This window comes from Tachyglossus aculeatus, chromosome 4 (assembly GCF_015852505.1).
Source record: "Tachyglossus aculeatus isolate mTacAcu1 chromosome 4, mTacAcu1.pri, whole genome shotgun sequence".
Classification (NCBI taxonomy): domain Eukaryota; kingdom Metazoa; phylum Chordata; class Mammalia; order Monotremata; family Tachyglossidae; genus Tachyglossus; species Tachyglossus aculeatus.
Window position 1 is genome coordinate 65,973,061 of NC_052069.1, and position 18,642 is coordinate 65,991,702.

Below are 18,642 nucleotides of genomic sequence, written 5' to 3' on the forward strand. Positions count from 1 at the left end.
AGAATTGGAGGGGAGGCTAATCATATTAGAATAGGAAACTGTGTGGAGTCAGTCATTTGAAAATAGTTGAAGAACTTTATACCAGCAACGAGATTCGAGAATAATTCTAGACTAAGCTTGTTGTGGGCAAGGAATGTGGCTGTTATATTCTTATGTTGTACTCTCCCAAGTGCTTAGTGCAGTGCTCTGCACACAGTAAACTGTCAATGAATATGACTGATAGGTATAAAAATGAAGAGTAAGTTTGCACGTAAGACTAAATCTTAGGCAAGGTCTCCATTGGCGAAATGTAGTGAATTAAGCAATTTCCCCAAAATTCCAAACTAGTTTTTGCCCGATTTGTCTGGGTTTGGTAATTCCTATATCAGGAGAGGAGGGAGGAGAGAAAGTTATGGATAGTTTATTAAGTTTTGCACTGCCAATTTTTTAAATTGCTGGCTTTTGAATTAATGACTGTATTTGAAAGATTTGGATATTTGAGGTTCTGCTATTCATCTTTCAACCTGAGAAAATTAAACACATTTTTTTGTGGCCCTAAGATGCTCTTTGGGGTATGTTATTGCTCAAAATAAATCACAATCTAGTTTGAATAGAAAGGGCTCACTTTATTTTCTTTGTGACCCTGCAATCCTAAAAAGCATAGCAGACTAAAAAATGTAAGTGCTTTATAGACTTGGGCAAGCTAAATGAATAAATCTTTTGAAACTGACCGATCATGTAGCACGGAAAATATTTAAAACATTGACCACATCTCTCAGCTGTTTATTTTTGTTAAGTGTCTCACTCCTTCCATGCTGAAAAAATAATAATCGTTATGGTATTTGTTAAGTGCATTCTATGTGCCAGGCACTGTACTAAGCGCTAGGGTGGCTACAAGCAAATGGGGTTGGACACAGTCCCTGCCCTGCATGGGGCTCGCAGCCTTTTTACAGACAGGTAACTGAGGCACAGAGAAGTTAAGTGACTTACCCAAGGCCACACAGCAGACAAGTGGCTGAGCCAGGATTAGAACCATCTGATCCCAGGCTGGTGCATTATCCACTACACCATGCTGCTTTCCAAATTATAAACTAAGCCTGTAAAATCAATACCAGTGTTTTATAGTCATGTATTTCAATAGCTGCCTTTCATTTGGAAAACGACTCTACTAATATCTATGCAGGGGAGTGAATCTGAAAGGAACAACACTGTCTGCTACGCCTTTCTGTATTGGGTGCAAATAGATATTCATTGCTTAGCTAACTTGTCTGCCCCTATTTTTGTGTTCCAGGCACTTTGTAACCAAATTTTCACATAGCCTTTGCTTAAAGGGACCCTCCTGTCCTCCAGTGTCTGTCCACTCCAGCCTGTTCTGTCTGCTGTCATGGTGGACTCCTGACAGTCCTTTACAATGTTGTTCTGTTTGAGACTGTGCTTTACTGTGTCTTTAAGTCATTTATTCTGCTCTCTTGACTTGCGATGTACCCTCCTCATGCCTAGCACAGTGGCCCTGATAGGAGCATTTTTTAAAGATGGTATTTATTAAGCGCCTGTTATGTTCTAAGCGCTGGGGTGGATACAAGCTAATTGAGTTGGGCACAGTCCCTGTTCCACATAGGATTTGCAGTCTTAATCCCCATTTTCCAGCTGAGGTAACTGAGGCACAGAGAAGTTGTGACGCACCCAAGGTCACACAGCAGACAAGTGGCAGAGCCGGGATGAGAATCAGGTCCTTCTGATTCCCAGGCCCGTGATCTATCCACTAGGCCACGCCACTTCTCTTCCATACTGTCCTGCTGACCATCCTTGGACAGTGTTGGTGATGGGGATGCTCCCATCATTTGATGCTGAGAAGCATCACAGGTGACACTGCTCTATTGTGACTTTTGTGATAGGTCCAGGTTTCGTAGTTTTCCCGAATGTTGGGCCCACCATAGGCTCATTCCTTCATTCAGTCGTATTTATTGAGCACTTACTGTGTGCAGAGCTCTGTAGCAAGAACTTGGGAAAGTACAGTACAGCCATAAACAGGCACATTCCAGCCCCACAATGCTGAAGATTGATGCCCTGTTGTCATCACTAGAAGTCAGTATGCCAAAAAGCCACGCTGGCCTTTTCGATTCTTTTTTCTCCGTATCCGCCCATTTGTGTAATGTTGGAGAATGTGCTCCTTAGAGAGAGCCGATGATGAAAATCTTTGAGAGAAAGGTTTCATTAGTTTAGGCTGGTACGTAATTTATTTTTATTTGATTGTGTTGTGCCCGATGTGCAAAGTAAGTCATCCTCTTCTGTATGTAAAGTGCTTGTATGCCTCGAGAGCACAGTTGTTGGTTTGTTTCACAATGTAAAATCCCCAAATGAGTGTAAGAAATGGTTTGTTCTGTGAACCTTCATTTGAGTTTAAGGTTTGGTGAAGATATCTTGTCCTTTGAAATGCTTTTTTTCTAATCTGTTGCTATCTGAAACAGAGTTAGTTCTTAATAAGTAGACTACTTTATCAAGAGCAGACATTTATCAACTCAGTGATTTTCATGTAACTACACCAAAGATTCCTGGTAGGTTTTAAAGAGGATGAAAATAGTTTATATTTGAATGAGGGCTTGTCCAAAGAAGCACAGTAAAAATTCCTGGCTTATATAGAAGTTTTTGGTTTGCCTTTTTAAAAATAACTTCAGTATAAATAGCGGGACAGTATTAAGTGTCTATATTTGTGAATGGAAATAAGAGAGACTGAAAGTGATCTGGGAATATTCATGTTGACTTGTTCTCTAAGTGTAAGTAAGAATAATTCAGCGAGGTAATTGTCACCTTTAAGTGGGTATTATTAGTGCTACCTATCACTTTGATGTTTTACAATCCATTTTTGAAAATAATATTCTCACCTCCCAGTTGTTTCCCTTTTAATTTAGCTTCTTTTGGTTTTTGAAACTGTATCCCGTATTTGTAACTTTAACCCATATTTAAATGAAGTACTCTCAGTCCAGCTGAAATCCCGGGGGTAAATATAGTAGTAATTTCATGTTATTTGTTTGGTATTTGTTCGGGGCTGAAAGAATTTGAAAACCAGAATTAGGCTTCAGAGCAGAACCGAGAATGCAGTGAGTTAATATAAATCAATAGAATCTATACTGTCAATAGTGCACTTGGTTGATTTCCTTTTCAGTTTAGTAGTTGTGATGAAACTCCCAAGGAAGGTACTGATTTCAACATCTTCGTAGTCCATAACCAGGATCAGTTTGAAAAGAGAGTTCCAAACCAAGATATTAACAGCACAGATAGGAAAGGCCTTGTTTTCAATCAAAATTATTTGACACTACGTTAATTTTTTTTTAAATCTAGCAGGCGGAATGGGAGGGGCCAGTTAGCCAAATTCCAAATACCCCAAAGCCAGAACTGATGAGTCTGGGATGTCCAATGGAGCCGCTCCGAAGACTGGTGCTTTGCTCTCAAGACATTCGAAGCCTCGCCAAACCTACATATTAGGAATGTAGTCCTAAAGAAGGAAGACAAGGAGAGATATCACGAGTGTGGACACTTTCTAATTTGTTGAATCCTGCCCTCCATAACCCTGGAAAATTCCATTTTACCACCAGAGCCGAAGCTGTTGTTAGAGGGAGAACTGTTTAATAATTATATTAATACAACACAAGCTACTCAAACTCCCCATTTTATGCTTAGAGGCTCCTGAGGAACTGCAGACAGCTTGAGTCTCCTGTCTTTGAGCGTGAACTCAAACATAATCATTATAAACTTCTGCCTGCAGAGTGGATATTTTCTCTATAAGGATCAGCGAGGATAATAGAAATGTTGGTTAGTAAAGCTTTCAGATAGGAAGAGTATAGAACACAGCTTTGACAGTAATTCTTGTTGATTTGCAGAACTTTCACTTTGGTTTTCTGTGCTGGTTTTTTTTTTTTATTTTGTATATGTGAAATTGATCCTCTAGACTGTGAGCTCATCCTCTACATTTTAAATTCACTGTGGGCAGGAAACATGTGTACCAACTCTATTCTGTTGTACTCTCCCAGGTACTTAGGACAGTGCTCTGCAATCAGTCAATCGTGTTTATTGAGTGCCTACTGTACTAAGCACTTGGGAGAATACAACACAACAATATAACAGACACATCCTTTGCCCACAACCGTTGATTAATGGATTGATTGACCACACAGGGTGTGAAGTTAACATCTGTCAGCCTTGATTTTGTAATCTACTCAATCTCTCTAGGTGCTCAGATTTGTGAATCTTCATCTTTTCCCATATTGGTAACAACCACAGTTTAATTTTGTAAGGTTTACTTGTTCTGCAAGGGGACAGTTTCTCAGACACTAGCATTTCAGAAGCAGGCACTATTACGATTCCCAACAAGCAATTCTCCCTAGAAACCTGCTTTATGCATTGTTGATTGTGTGAATTTTTCCCAGAGCTTCCCAAGGTAGCGGGACAACGGGAGAGAACCGGGAATGGTAAATAATGCCTTCCATCTAATAGGGCAGACATTCTGGTGTTGGGCTTCTTCCTATGGACTTTGAGATAGGTCTATTTCATCTCTAAAAAGCCACCTTGGCTTTCTCCTCCCAGATGTTTGGGGGTAATGGGAAAAATATCTGGTGTGCAGTTTCCTGTTACAAAAAGCGATTTCAATTAAAAAAAAAAAACCACTCAAAAACAAAACTAAACAAAACATTGTCCTACGCTAAATTGACTATTCCTACATCTGAGAAAACCTGTAGCCTCCCTGCTTCATGTTTTTTGTCATAGTGTGGGAAGTGTGGCAGTTATGAAATATGGAATTATTTACAAATTGATGGATTAAGGGCAAATTTAAATAAGCGCTGATGCTTTTTAAAAGAATTATTGGATAAATGAAAAATCCCACTCAATACAGTTTGAAACTAGATCCCTCTTTCCTTGAGATGACTGCACACTTGTTTCAGAAAGGTAAAAATGCTTTGATAATGGCCTTTAAAATCACATCAGTTTCCGAGTGGTTGTTATATTCCTTTCATACATTTTAGGTAATGAGTGTTCATATTAGCAAATGAATTTTACCAGTGGATTAGAAGTACATTATTAGTCGATCTGTACTGGGCTTTTCTCATTTTTTGAAATCTGTTCATTTTGCCTGCAGGTCAGGCAAGACTTTTTTCAAGTTGACTGAGGTTTAAGTAGGGAAACAGACACCAAGTGCTAGAATTTTGGAGTTTGTGTAATTTCTACAGTGTGATTTGTTACTTTTTTGTGGCCTCCTAGGTACAGTGAATAACTTTTATACTTATCTCCATGAAGAGAGTACTTTTAACCTAAAAAGGCACAATCTCTGTCCTTCATTGAGTGACTCAGCTATTTCTGTTAACCACATTTTATTCCATTATTTCTTTTTTAATCATTGTAGCGTGGATCTGAAGTCAGAGGCACTTCAATTTTTATGTTAATAATCCTAAAGGTGATTTTCTTTAAATTAGTGGAGGCTGGGTTCTAAGTTTACAAATAGTCTTTCAACTATGCTGATCCACTCCCCCATATGATAGACCTGAGTGGTGAGCTCAGGAAGATTTAGAATCTAGGTGAAGGCTACTCTGTGAATTTTGTCATTTCCTGATCAGTGCCAAATTTAAGATATGAAATCCAGTCTTGGCGTAGGAAGAAAGCGGTCATTTTTATTTTTAAAATAATTGACGTGGAATGCTTGTTGATTTACCGCGATTGTTTAAAACTCAAATAGTGACAAATTTTGAATGCCAACCACCATTATTAGCTCATTGTGGGCAGGGAACATGTCTACCTGTTTTGTTGTATTGTGCTCTCCTAAGCGCTTAGTACAGTGCTCAGCACACAGTAAATACCATTGATGATGATGAATTACTGAAATTAGAATTTCCCCTCTTTTGCCATGAAGTTTGACTTTCATCCTGCTTATGTTTTAGTTACCATAGATTCATTATGAATCCCTCTTCTTCCTATTTTGAACAACTTTAGCAATGTCAGAAGAAATAGATGAAGAAATAGAGCTAAATTAAGTATACAGTGGGTATTTAATGGGGTGTAATTTATGGCATGCTATTTCTAGATTTAGAAAGTCGTATCCCAGATTTAAACTGCAGCTGGTGCAAATTCAGAAATAATTTTTTGATAGAAATTCAGGATGTTATTTTTTCTAGAAGATCAAGAACTCTACAAACGTTTTTGTGGATAGGAATTTAATATTCAAGAGAAGTAAAGAATATATGGTTTAGTTTCTAGAGCCTTTCTACCATACACATAATGGATGAAGGAGTTAAAAATGAATTCCTAGACAGTTGAGATATTTACCCTGCCATATTTTGAATTCTTGTTTATAAGTCAGGATTGGAGAAAGTACTGTGATAAATCATGAACCCTTTTTTCAATAAGATAATTTTCATTTTTCTAGTAGGGACAATTATATACAAACTACTGAGTACTACTGCCAAATGAGGAAGACAGAAGCGATACTTTGCATTTAACTGCCCTGGCTTCACATTTGAAGGTGAATGTTCTGATAAAAGGGATTCCGATGCATTAAATGTCATAATGCAGTTTTCTAATAGTTGTCAAACCCTCAATGTCTTGTTTTAGAATTCATTTGGAATTCTTAAAAAAATGACTTTGGAACAAAAATACAAATAGATATCTAAAATGGTTATCCACGTTTTATTTTGTAAATGTACGTGCAATGTTGTCCTGTGAGACCTGTAGCGATGTAGTCTGTCTCATGTCTTAAAGTAATGTAAACTGTTTTGTTTTTTAAAGCAAGAAACTTCAGCTTTCTGTGATGAATAGGAAGTGTACTGTAATTGAAATCAGTCCTCTGTGTACTTAGTTTGCTATTTAAAATAAATATAAGGTTCTTTTGTTTTGAGCTTGCTTTCCAGGATTTATTCAACTATTGATTGAATTTTAGCAAGGAAATACAGAAATTAATTGGAAAAACCTAAAAAGAATATCTAAAACAACAAATAATTCCGTGGAAGGATAGAGGATATTTTTTACAAAGCAGGTAAAGTATGTGCCACTTAATAATAATTTTTTTAAAGGAGATAAAATGTAAAAAGTATGACGGGGGTACCTCACACCCTAATTTTCATTTTTTTTGGTAGTAGACATAAACTGGATTTATCTGTTTACTTATTGCATTCTTTAAGGACTTAATTCAGAGCCAAGCACTTAGTAATACTCTGATAAGAGAAGCAGTGTGGCTTAGTGGAAAGAGCCCGGGCTTTGGAGTCAGAGGTTATGGGTTCAAACCCCAGCTTTGCCAATTGTCAGCTGTGTGACTTTGGGCAAGTCACTTCACTTCTCTGTGCCTCAGTTACCTCATCTGTAAAATGGAGATTAAGACTGTGAGCCCCCCATGGGACAACCTGATCACCTTGTAACCTCCCCAGCGCTTAGAACAGTTCTTGGCACATAGTAAGCACTTAATAAATGCCGTTATTATTATTATTATTATTAAACAGAAGAAAATCAATGAACACATAATCCCAGTCTCATAGTACAACCTCCTTGTGGGCAGGGACTATGGCTACCAACTCTTGTAGTCTTCCAAACAGTTTAGTACAGTGCTCTGCACACAGCAGTGCTCAGTAAATACCATCGATTGTTTGAATCTAAGGAAAGACTGAATTAAAATAATAATAATAATAATAATGGCATTTGTTAAGTGCTTACTATGTACAAAGCACTGTTCTAAACGCTGGGGTGATACAAGGTGTTAGAAACTGATAAGAACAAATGTGAGCCTCAATCATCCAAATTAACATTACTCTATGAATTTGAAGGGGGCGTCCTCAGATTGCTTATAAAGAGAGCAGTCTTTGGGGGTAATAATAATAATAAAATAATGGTATTTATTAAGTGCTTACTATGTGCCAGGCACTGTACTAAGCTCTGGGGTGGATGCAAGCGAATTATGTTGGACAGTGTCCCTTGTACTACGTGGGGCTCCAGTCTCAATTCTCATTTTCCAGATGAGGTAATTGAGGCACAGAGAAATTAAGTGACTTGCCCAGGGTTGCACAGCAGACAGGTGGCAGAGCTGGGATTAGAGCTCATGACCTGACTCCCGGGCCTGTTTTCTATCCACTAAAGTAGGGTAAAATGGCTTAATTTTCCAAATGTATTGAAAGCAGGCCAGCTTGACTCCTTGGATATTGGGGCCAAGAAGGAGAAGAGACGATGTCACCCATCAGGAGGCCCCACCCAAACCCCGGAGATCTCAATATTATGGAGAATCTGGCCAAGTCTGTCCACTCCTTCACTGGGTGGGGGCTTTCTCCCATCGTTTCGGGCGGCCGTTAGACAAAATTGTGGAGAACTAGACGGATATTTTAGACCGTACTGATAACCTGGATATAAAGTCACTGGGACCAGATAACATCCATCCAAAGATTATGAAAGTATTTGGAGGAGTAGGTTGTAAATTCCTGTCAAGATGAGGGAGTCTATTTTGACCAACGGCCACTGTACCAGAAGGTGAACAGATTGATAATGCAATTTCCATCTCTGGAAAGGGCCCCAGAGTTGACGTTGGGAATTGGATAAGTCTCATGTCTTGGCATTTAAAGAAATACAACCTGTTGAGTTTGTGCACAGGAAAATCATGCCGCGCTAATCAGTCGGGTTCTTTTGAAAGGTTCGACAAGCGTATGAAGAGAGGCAAAACAGGAATATATAGAGTGGATTATATATTTAGATATATAGTTACAGAGAGGTGGGAGTGGCCAGAGGGGAAGAAAGAGAAGAACTTCGGATTTGGAGATGATGCCAAAGCACCTGGCACATGGTAAGCGCTTAACAGATACTGTGAAGTTCATCTATGGGTGCATATGCACAGTGAAAGAGCACAGGCTTAGGAGTCAGAAGTCATGGGTTCTAATCCTGGCTCTGCCACTTAGCTGTGTGACTTTGGGCAAGTCACTTAACTTCTCTGTGCCTCAGTTACCAAGACTGTGAGCCCCATGTGGGACAACCTGATGACCTTGTATTCCCTCAGCCCCCGCCCCCTGGCACTTAGAACAGTGCTCGGCACATAGTAAGCACTTAACAAATGCCATCATTATTATATGGGGCTAAAAAGACCAACGTGAGACCCACAGTTCCAACTACCCTGTGCAACCTCACCAAAGCAAAGCTCCTAGGTATATTCTATTGCTGATATTCACCCCAGCACAGTTGAAATTACAGATACCACAATTTCGATTACTTGTTCTCCTCAAATGACATGCACAACCAAGGTGATTGAGACCAGCGTTGCTCCAAATTGTTGGCTGACAGTGTATACAGGAGCTCATGGTTTGGGATTCTGTCTTGCCACTTTATCTACAGTATGTTGTGGCTTTAGAGGTATGTGGAGTCTGGGTCAGATCTCGGTCTCACAGCTAGACCTAACCCTCAATTGACTCTCTAGACTGTAAGCTTGTTGTGGGCAGGGAATGTGTCTGCTTAGTACTGTGGTCTGCACACAGTAAGCACTCAATAAATATGATTGAATGAATGAATAATAGTAATGATGGTATTTGTTAAGTGCTTACTGCACTGTTCTAAACACTTGGGTAGAAACAAGGTCATCAAGTTGACCCACGTGGGGCTTATGGTCTTAATTCCCATTTTACAGGTGAGGTAACTAAGGCCCAGAGAAGTTGTGACTTGCCCAGAGTCACACAGCTGATAAGTGGCAGAGGCAGGATTAGAACCTGTGACCTCTGACTCCGAAGCCTGGGCTCTTTCCACTAAGCCACGCTGCTTCTGTATGAATGAATGAATAAGTGAATAAACGAATTATTGAGAGTGAGTGAAGGGATGAACGAGTGAGTGAGTGAAGGGATGAACGAGTGAGTGAATGAATGGATGAGCGGAGTGAATGAGTGAGTGAATGATTTGATGTCTGTCTCCCCCCTTCTAGACTGTGAGTCTGTTGTGGGCAGGTGTTGTCTCTGTTGCCGAATTGTACTTTCCAAGCGCTTAGTACAGTGCTCTGCACACAGTAAGCACTCAGTAAACACAATTGAATGAATGGACGAATGAGTGAGTGAATGAATGAATGAGTGAGTGAATATATTGATGTCTGTCTCCCCACTTCTAGACTGTGAGCCCCGTGTGGGCAGGGATTATCCATCTGTTGCTGAATTGTACTTTCCAAGCGCTTAGTCCAGTGCTCTGCACACAGTAAGCACTCAATAAATACGATTGAATGAATGAATGAATAATAATTTAATAATTTTGGTATTTGTTAAGTGCTTAGCTCGGTGGAAAGAGCACGGGCTTTGGAGTCAGAGGTCATGGGTTCGAACTGTGGCTCTGGCACATGCCTGCTGTGTGACCTTGGGCAAGTCACTTCACTTCTCTGAGCTTCAGTTACCTCATCTGTAAAATGGGGATTAAGACTGTGAGCCCTGAGTGGGACAGCCTGATCACCTTGTATCCCCCCAGCGCTTAGAACAGTGCTTTACACATAGTAAGCGCTTAACAAATGCCATTATTATTATTATTACTATTCATTCATTAATTGTATTTATTGAGCGCTTACTATGTGCAGAGCACTGTACTAAGCGCTTGGGAAGCACAAGTAGGAAACATATAGAGATGGTCCCTACCCAATAACGGGCTCACAGTCTAGAAGGGGGCCTCTGCATGAGCAGAAATTAATCTTGAATCCACTGACAAGACCCCATATGTTTGACCTGATCTCTCTTGAACGCAAGAGGACACGCAGATGTAAGTGTTCTTTAAAAATGAACTTTCGGGGTTGCAAAGCACTGTTCTAAGCGCTGGGGAGGATACAAGGTGATCAGGTTGTCATCATCATCATCATCAATCGTATTTATTGAGCGCTTACTATGTGCAGAGCACTGTACTAGGCGCTTGGGAAGTACAAATTGGCAACATATAGAGACAGTCCCTACCCAACAGTGGGCTCACAGTCTAAAAGGGGGAGACAGAGAACAAAACCAAACATACTAACAAATTAAAATAAATAGGATAGATATGTACAAGTAAAATAAATAAATAAATAAATAGAGCAATAAATATGTACAACCATATATACATATATACAGGTGCTGTGGGGAAGGGAAGGAGGTAAGACGGGGGGATGGAGAGGGGGACGAGGGGGAGAGGAAGGAAGGGGCTCAGTCTGGGAAGGCCTCCTGGAGGAGGTGAGCTCTCAGCAGGGCCTTGAAGGGAGGAAGAGAGCTAGCTTGGCGGATGGGCAGAGGGAGGGCATTCCAGGCCCAGGGGATGACGTGGGCCGGGGGTCGATGGTGGGACAGGCGAGAGCGAGGTACAGTGAGGAGATTAGTGGTGGAGGAGCGGAGGGTGCGGGCTGGGCAGTAGAAGGAGAGAAGGGAGGTGAGGTAGGAGGGGGCGAGGTGATGGACAGCCTTGAAGCCCAGGGTGTGGGGCTCACAATCTTCATCCCCATTTTACAGATGAGGTTACTGAGGCCCAGAGAATTCGAGTGACTTGCCCAAAGTCACACAGCTGACACGTGGCAGAGTTGGTATTGGAACCCACGACCTCTGTCTCCCAGGCCTGGGTTCTGAGCCACGTTAATGAATGAGTCCACTGTTGGGTAGGGACCGTCTCTATATGTTGCCAACTTGTAGTTCCCAAGCGCTTAGTAGAGTGCTCTGCACACAGTAACCACTCAATAAATACGATTGAATTGAATAATAATAATAATGGGATTTATTAAGTGCTTACTATGTACAAAGCACTGTTCTAAGTGCTGGGGAGGTTACATGGTGATCAGGTTGTTCCACAGGGGGCTCACAATCTTAATCCCCATAATAATAATAATAATAATGGCATTTATTAAGCGCTTACTATGTGCAAAGCACTGTTCTAAGCGCTGGGGAGGTTACAAGGTGATCAGGTTGTCCCATGTGAGGCTCACAGTCTTAATCCCCATTTTACAGATGAGGTCACTTAGGCTCAGAGAAGTTAAGCGACTTGCCCAAGGCCACACAGCAGACAGGTGGCGGAGTCGGAATTCGAACCCCTGACCTCTGACTCCAAAGCCCGTGCTCTTCCCACTGAGCCATGCTGCATTTTACAGATGAGGGAACTGAGGCCCAGTGAAGTGACTTGCCCAAAGTCACACAGCTGACAATTGGCATCATCATCATCATCAATCGTATTTATTGAGCGCTTACTATGTGCAGTGCACCGTACTAAGCGCTTGGGAAGTACAAATTGGCAACATATAGAGACAGTCCCTACCCAACATTGGGCTCACAGTCTAAAAGGGGGAGACATGTATATGTATATATGTTTGTACATATTTATTACTCTATTTATGTTATTTGTACATACATGTATATATGTTTGTACATATTTATTACTCTATTTATTTTATTTGTGCATATCTATTCTATTTATTTTATTTTGTTAGTATGTTTGGTTTTGTTCTCTGTCTCCCCCTTTTAGACTGTGAGCCCACTGTTGGGTAGGGACTGTCTCTATATGTTGCCAATTTGTACTTCCCAAGCGCTTAGTCCAGTGCTCTGCACATAGTAAGCGCTCAATAAATACGATTGATGATGATGACAGAGAACAAAACCAAACATACTAACAAAATAAAATAAATAGAATAGATATGTACAAGTAAACTAACTAAATAAATAAATACAGTAATAAATATGTACAAACATATATGCATATGGGATTCAAACCCATGACCTCCGACTCCCAAGGCTGGGCGCTTTCCACTGAGCCACGCTGCGAGCGAACGCTGAATAAATGAATAAATACGATCGAATGAATGAATGAACAAACGAACAAGCGAACGAAGGACGCTCTCCAACCCCCGAGGTCGGCCGCGCCCGGCAAGCGGTTTGGTCTCCCAGGCGACGCGTTTAAATAACTCTCTGGCGTCCCATTGGCTGGCGGCGCGCGGCGGTGATTGGCCCGTGGGGCGGGGGGGGCGCGGCCGACGGCTTCCTATTGGTGGAGGGGGGCAACTTGAAACAGGGACGAGTAACGAGCCGCGCCTTGTCCAATCAGCGGCGGGGCCGGGCGCGGGAAGCGGGGAGAAGGGAGAAGAAGGGAGAAGAAGGGAGAAGAAGGAGGGAGAAGGAGCGGGCCATGGCGGAGGGGCCCGGGGCCGAGGCCGGAGCCACCCCGGTGCTTTGCCTCCGCCACTTTTCCCGGCCTCCTTTCCTCTGCTTCGACGGGGTCCGAGTGGGCGCCTCCCGCACGGCCGTCCTGGCCCTGGACAACCCCAACGACGAGGCGGCCGACGTGCTGGTCGACCGCTGCCCCGCCCCGGACAAGGGCTTCAGCCTGCCCCGGCAGCGCTTCCTCCTCCAGGTACATGCAGCTCTACCTCCATTTCTCTGTTCTGGTAGCTCCCTTCAATCAATCAATCAATCAATCAATCAGTCGTATTTATTGAGCGCTTATTGTGTGCAGAGCACTGGACTAAGCGCTTGGGAAGTCCAAGTTGGCAACATATAGAGACAGTCCCCATCCAACGGTGGGCTCACAGTCACCTCCTTCCCCTCCCCACAGCACCTGTATATGTGTATACATTTGTACGTATTACTCTATTTTACTTGTACATATTTATTCTATTTATTTTATTTTGTTAATATGTTTTGTTTTGTTGTCTGTCTCCCCCTTCTAGACTGTGAGCCCGCTGTTGGGTAGGGACCGTCTCTATATGTTGCCAATTTGTACTTCCCAAGCGCTTGGTACAGTGCTCTGCACGTAGTAAGCGCTCAATAAATACGATTGATGATGATGATGATGATGTGTGCAGAGCACTGTACTAAGCGCTTGGGAAGTCCAAGTTGGCAACATGTAGAGACGGTCCCTACCCAACAGCGGGCTCACAGTCTAGAAGGGGGAGACAGACAACAAAACCAATCAATCAATCGTATTTATTGAGAGCTTACTGTGTGCAGAGCACTGGACTAAGCGCTTGGGAGGTACAAATCCGGCTCCACCACTTGTCAACTGTGTGACTTTGGGCAAGTGACTTCACTTCTCTGGGCCTCAGTTCCCTCATCTGTAAAATGGGGATGAAGACTGTGAGCCCCACGTGGGACAACCTGATCACCTTGTAAATTCCCCAGCGCTTAGAACAGTGCTCTGCACATAGTAAGCGCTTAATAAATGCCATTATTATTATTATTATTATATTACAAGTTGGCAACATGTAGAGACGGTCCCTACCCCACAGTGGGCTCACAGTCTAAAAGGGGGAGACAGACAACAAAACCAATCAATCAATCGTATTTATTGAGCGCCTACTGTGTGCAGAGCACTGGACTAAGCGCTTGGGAAGTCCCAGTTGGCAACATGTAGAGACGGTCCCTACCCAACAGTGGGCTCACAGTCTAGAAGGGGGAGACAGAGAACAAAACCAAAGATAGTGAGATGGCCTGGAATGCCCTCCCTCTTCCCATCCGCCAAGCTAGCTCTCTTCCTCCCTTCAAGGCCCTACTGAGAGCTCACCTCCTCCAGGAGGCCTTCCCAGGCTGAGCCCCTTCCTTCTTCTCCCCCTCGTCCCCCTCTCCATCCCCCACCTTACCTCCTTCCCTTTCCCACAGCACCTGTGTATATGTATATATGTTTGTACATATTTATTACTCTATTTATTTACCTTACTTGTACATATTTATTCTATTTATTTTATTTTGTTAATATGTTTTGTTTTGTTGTCTGTCTCCCCCTTCTAGACTGTGAGCCCGCTGTTGGGTAGGGACCGTCTCTATATGTTGCCAATTTGTACTTCCCAAGCGCTAGTACAGTGCTCTGCACATAGTAAGCGCTCAATAAATACGATTGATGATGATGATGTGTGGAGAGCACTGTACTAAGCGCTTGGGAAGTCCAAGTTGGCAACATGTAGGGACGGTCCCTACCCAACAGTGGGCTCACAGTCTAAAAGGGGGAGACAGAGAACAAAACCAAACATACTGGGATGGCCTGGAATGCCCTCCCTTTGCCCATCCGCCAAGCTAGCTCTCTTTCTCCCTTCAAGGCCCTACTGAGAGCTCACCTCCTCCAGAAGGCCTTCCCAGACTGAGCCCCCTCCTTCCTCTCCCCCTCGTCCCCCTCTTCATCCCCCCATCTTACCTCCTTCCCTTCCCCACAGCACCTGTATATATGTATATATGTTTGTACATATTTATTACTCTATTTTACTTGTACCTATCTATTCTATTTATTTTACTTTGTTAGTATGTTTGGTTTTGTTGTCTGTCTCCCCCTTCTAGACTGTGAGCCCACTGTTGGGTAGGGACTGTCTCTATATGCTGCCAGCTTGTACTTCCCAAGCGCTTAGTACAGTGCTCTGCACACAGTAAGCGCTCAATAAATACAATTGATTGATTGATTGATACTAACAAAATAAAATAGAATAGATATGTACAAGTAAAATAAATAGAGTAATAAATATGTACAAACATATATACATATATACAGGTGCTGTGGGGAAGGAAAGGAGGTAAGATGGGGGGGATGGAGTGGGGAGAGGAAGGAAGGGGCTCAGTCTGGGAAGGCCTCCTTCAAAACCTTCAAAGCCCTACTGAGACCTCACCTCCTCCAGGAGGCCTTCCCAGACTGAGCCCCCTCCTTCCTTTTTTTTTTGATGGCATTTATCATCAATCGTATTTATTGAGCGCTTACTATGTGCAAAGCACTGTTCTAAGCAATGGGGACGTTACAAGGTGATCAGGTTGTCCCACAGGGGGATCACAATCTTAATCCCCATTTTCCAGATGAGGTAGCTGAGGCACAGAGAAGTGAAGTGACTTGCCCAAATTCACACAGCTGACAATTGGCAGAGCTGGGACTTGAACCCATGACCTCTGACTCCAAAGCCCGTGCTCTTTCCACTGAGCCACGCTGCTTCCATCCCCATCCCCCCGCCTTACCTCATTCATTCAATCGTATTTATTGAGTGCTTACTGTGTGCAGAGCACTGTACTAAGCGCTTGGGAAGTACAAGTTGACAACATATAGAGACGGTCCCTACCCAACAGTGGGCTCACAGTCACCTCCTTCCCCTCCCCACAGCACCTGTATATATGCATATATGTTTGTACGTATTTATTACTCTATTTTACTTGTAAATATTTATTCTATTTATTTTATTTTAATATGTTTTGTTGTCTGTCTCCCCCTTCTAGACTGTGAGCCCGCTGTTGGGTAGGGACCGTCTCTATATGTTGCCAACTTGTACTTCCCAAGCGCTTAGTACAGTGCTCTGCACACAGTAAGCGCTCAGTAAATACGATTGAATGAATGAATGAATTGACGCCTGTCTACTTGGCGTATTCATTCGTAGAGAAGCAGCGTGGCTCGGTGGAAACAGCACAGGCTTTGGAGTCAGAAGTCATGGGTTCAAATCTCGGCCCCGCCAATTGTCAGCTGTGTGATTTGGGCAAGTCACTTAACTTCTAGACTTTGAGCCCTCCGTTGTGTAGGGACCGTCTCTATATGTTGCCAACTTGGACTTCCCAAGCGCTTAGTACAGTGCTCTGCACACAGTAAGCACTCAATAAATATGATTGAATGTGTGACTTCTCTGTGCCTCAGTCACCTCATCTGTAAAGTGAGGATTAAGACTGGGAGCCCCCCGAGGGACAACCTGATCACCTTGTAACCTCCCCAGCGCTTAGAACAGTGCTTTGCACATAGTAAGCGCTTAGTAAATGACATCATTATTATTATTATTCGTTCATTCAATTGTATCTATCGAGTGCTTACTGTGCAGAGCACTGCATTAAGCGCTTGGGAGAGCACAACACAGAATAATTCATTCCATCGTATTTATTGAGCACTTATTGTGTGCAGAGCACTGTACTAAGCGCTTGGGAAGTACAAGGCAACATATAGAGACGATCCCTACCCAATGACAGGCTCACAGTCTAGAAGGCTGAGACAGACAACAAAACAAAACATGTAGACAGGCATCAAAATAGTCAGAACAAATAGAATTAAAGCTATATGCACACCATAAACAAAATAAATAGAATAGTAATTATGTACAAGTAAAATAGAGTAACAAATCTGTACAAATATTCATTCATCCATTCATTCAATTGTATTTACTGAGCACTTACTGTGTGCAGAGCACTGTACTAAGCGCTTGGAATGTACAGTTCATTTGTTAAGCGCTTACTATTTGCCAAGCACTGTTCTAAGTGCTGGGGGGGACACAAGGTGATCGGGTTGTCCCAAGTGGGGCTCACAGTCTTATCCCCATTTTACAGATGAGGGAACTGAGGCCCAGATAAGTGAAGTGACTTGCCCAAAGTCACAGAGCTGACAAGCGGCGTAGCTGGGATTCGAACCCATGATCTCTAACTCCCAAGCCCGGGCTCTCTCCACTGAGCCATGCTGCTTATCTTAGAACAGTGCTTGGCACATAGTAAGTGCTTAACAAATGCCATTATTATTATTATTATTATTATTATTATTATTATTACAAATCGGCAACATATAGAGAGTCCATCCCCGCCAATGGGCTCATAGTTGATTTTTTTGTGTTGTTCTCTGTCTCCCCCTTCTAGACTGTGAGCCAGTTGTTGGGTAGGGACCGTCTCTAGATGTCCCCAAGCACTTAGTATAGTGCTCTGCACACAGTAAGGGCTCAATAAATACGATTGAATTGTGCTTTCCAAGCGCTTAGTACAGTGCTCTGCACACAGTAAGCGCTCAATAAATACGAATGAATGAATTGTACATTCCAAGCGCTTATTGCAGTGCTCTGCACACAGTGAGCGCTCAATAAATATGAATGAATGAATGAATTGTGCTTTCCAAGGGCTTAGTACAGTGCTCTGCACACAGTAAGTGCTCAATAAATACGAATGAATGAATGAATTGTACTTTCCAAGCGCTTAGTGCAGTGCTCTGCACACAGTGAGCGCTCAATAAATACAAACGAATGAATGAATTGTGCTTTCCAAGGGCTTAGTACAGTGCTCCTTTTAGACTGTGAGCCCACTGTTGGGTAGGGACTGTCTCTATATGTTGCAAACTTGTACTTCCCAAGCCCTTAGTACAGTGCTCTGCACACAGTAAGGGCTCAATAAATACGATTGATTGATTGATTGATTGCTCTGCACACAGTAAGCGCTCAATAAATACGATAGAATAAATGAATTGTACTTTCCAAGCGCTTAGTACAGTGCTTTGCACACAGTAAGCCCTCAATAAGTACGATTGAGTGAACGAATGAATAAAAACACAAAAACGAGAAAAACAGCCAGATTGGCGGGCTTAGAGACATTATCTCCAGAGGTCGTGGTTTGTTTGTGCACCTTTCCCAGCGCCTAGTGCAGTGCTCTGCACACAGACAATACCATGCCAACTATCTGCTGGCTGCCCTTCCTCTCCTCTTCATTCATTCATTCATTCAATCGTATTTATTGAGCGTTTACTGTGTGCAGGGCACTGTAATAACAATATTATTAATAATAATAGCATTTAGTAAGTGCTTACTATGTGCCAAGCACTGTTCTAAGCGCCGGGGGGGATACGAGGTAATCAGGTTGTCCCACGTGGGGCTCACAGTCTTCATCCCCATTTTACAGATAAGGTCACTGAGGCACAGAGAACTTAAGTAACTTGCCCAAAGTCACACAGCTGACAAGTGGCATAGCTGGGATTAGAACCCACGACCTCTGA

At 42.5% G+C, this 18,642-nt stretch overlaps 2 protein-coding genes across 2 annotated transcripts in view; both read left to right on the forward strand.

Annotated features, from left to right (window-relative positions):
• Positions 1-3,905, forward strand: part of ZBTB41 (zinc finger and BTB domain containing 41) — a 55,332-nt gene extending 51,427 nt beyond the window's left edge. The window contains exon 12 of the transcript XR_005450363.1: positions 3,319-3,905. The gene's annotated coding sequence lies outside the window, so the exon portion shown is untranslated. The remainder of the gene's footprint in view (positions 1-3,318) is intronic.
• Positions 3,906-13,083: 9,178 nt separating this feature from the next.
• Positions 13,084-18,642, forward strand: part of ASPM (assembly factor for spindle microtubules) — a 57,170-nt gene continuing 51,611 nt past the window's right edge. Inside the window, exon 1 of the mRNA XM_038745624.1 lies at positions 13,084-13,308. Coding sequence (XP_038601552.1) covers positions 13,084-13,308 — 225 coding nt within the window. The remainder of the gene's footprint in view (positions 13,309-18,642) is intronic.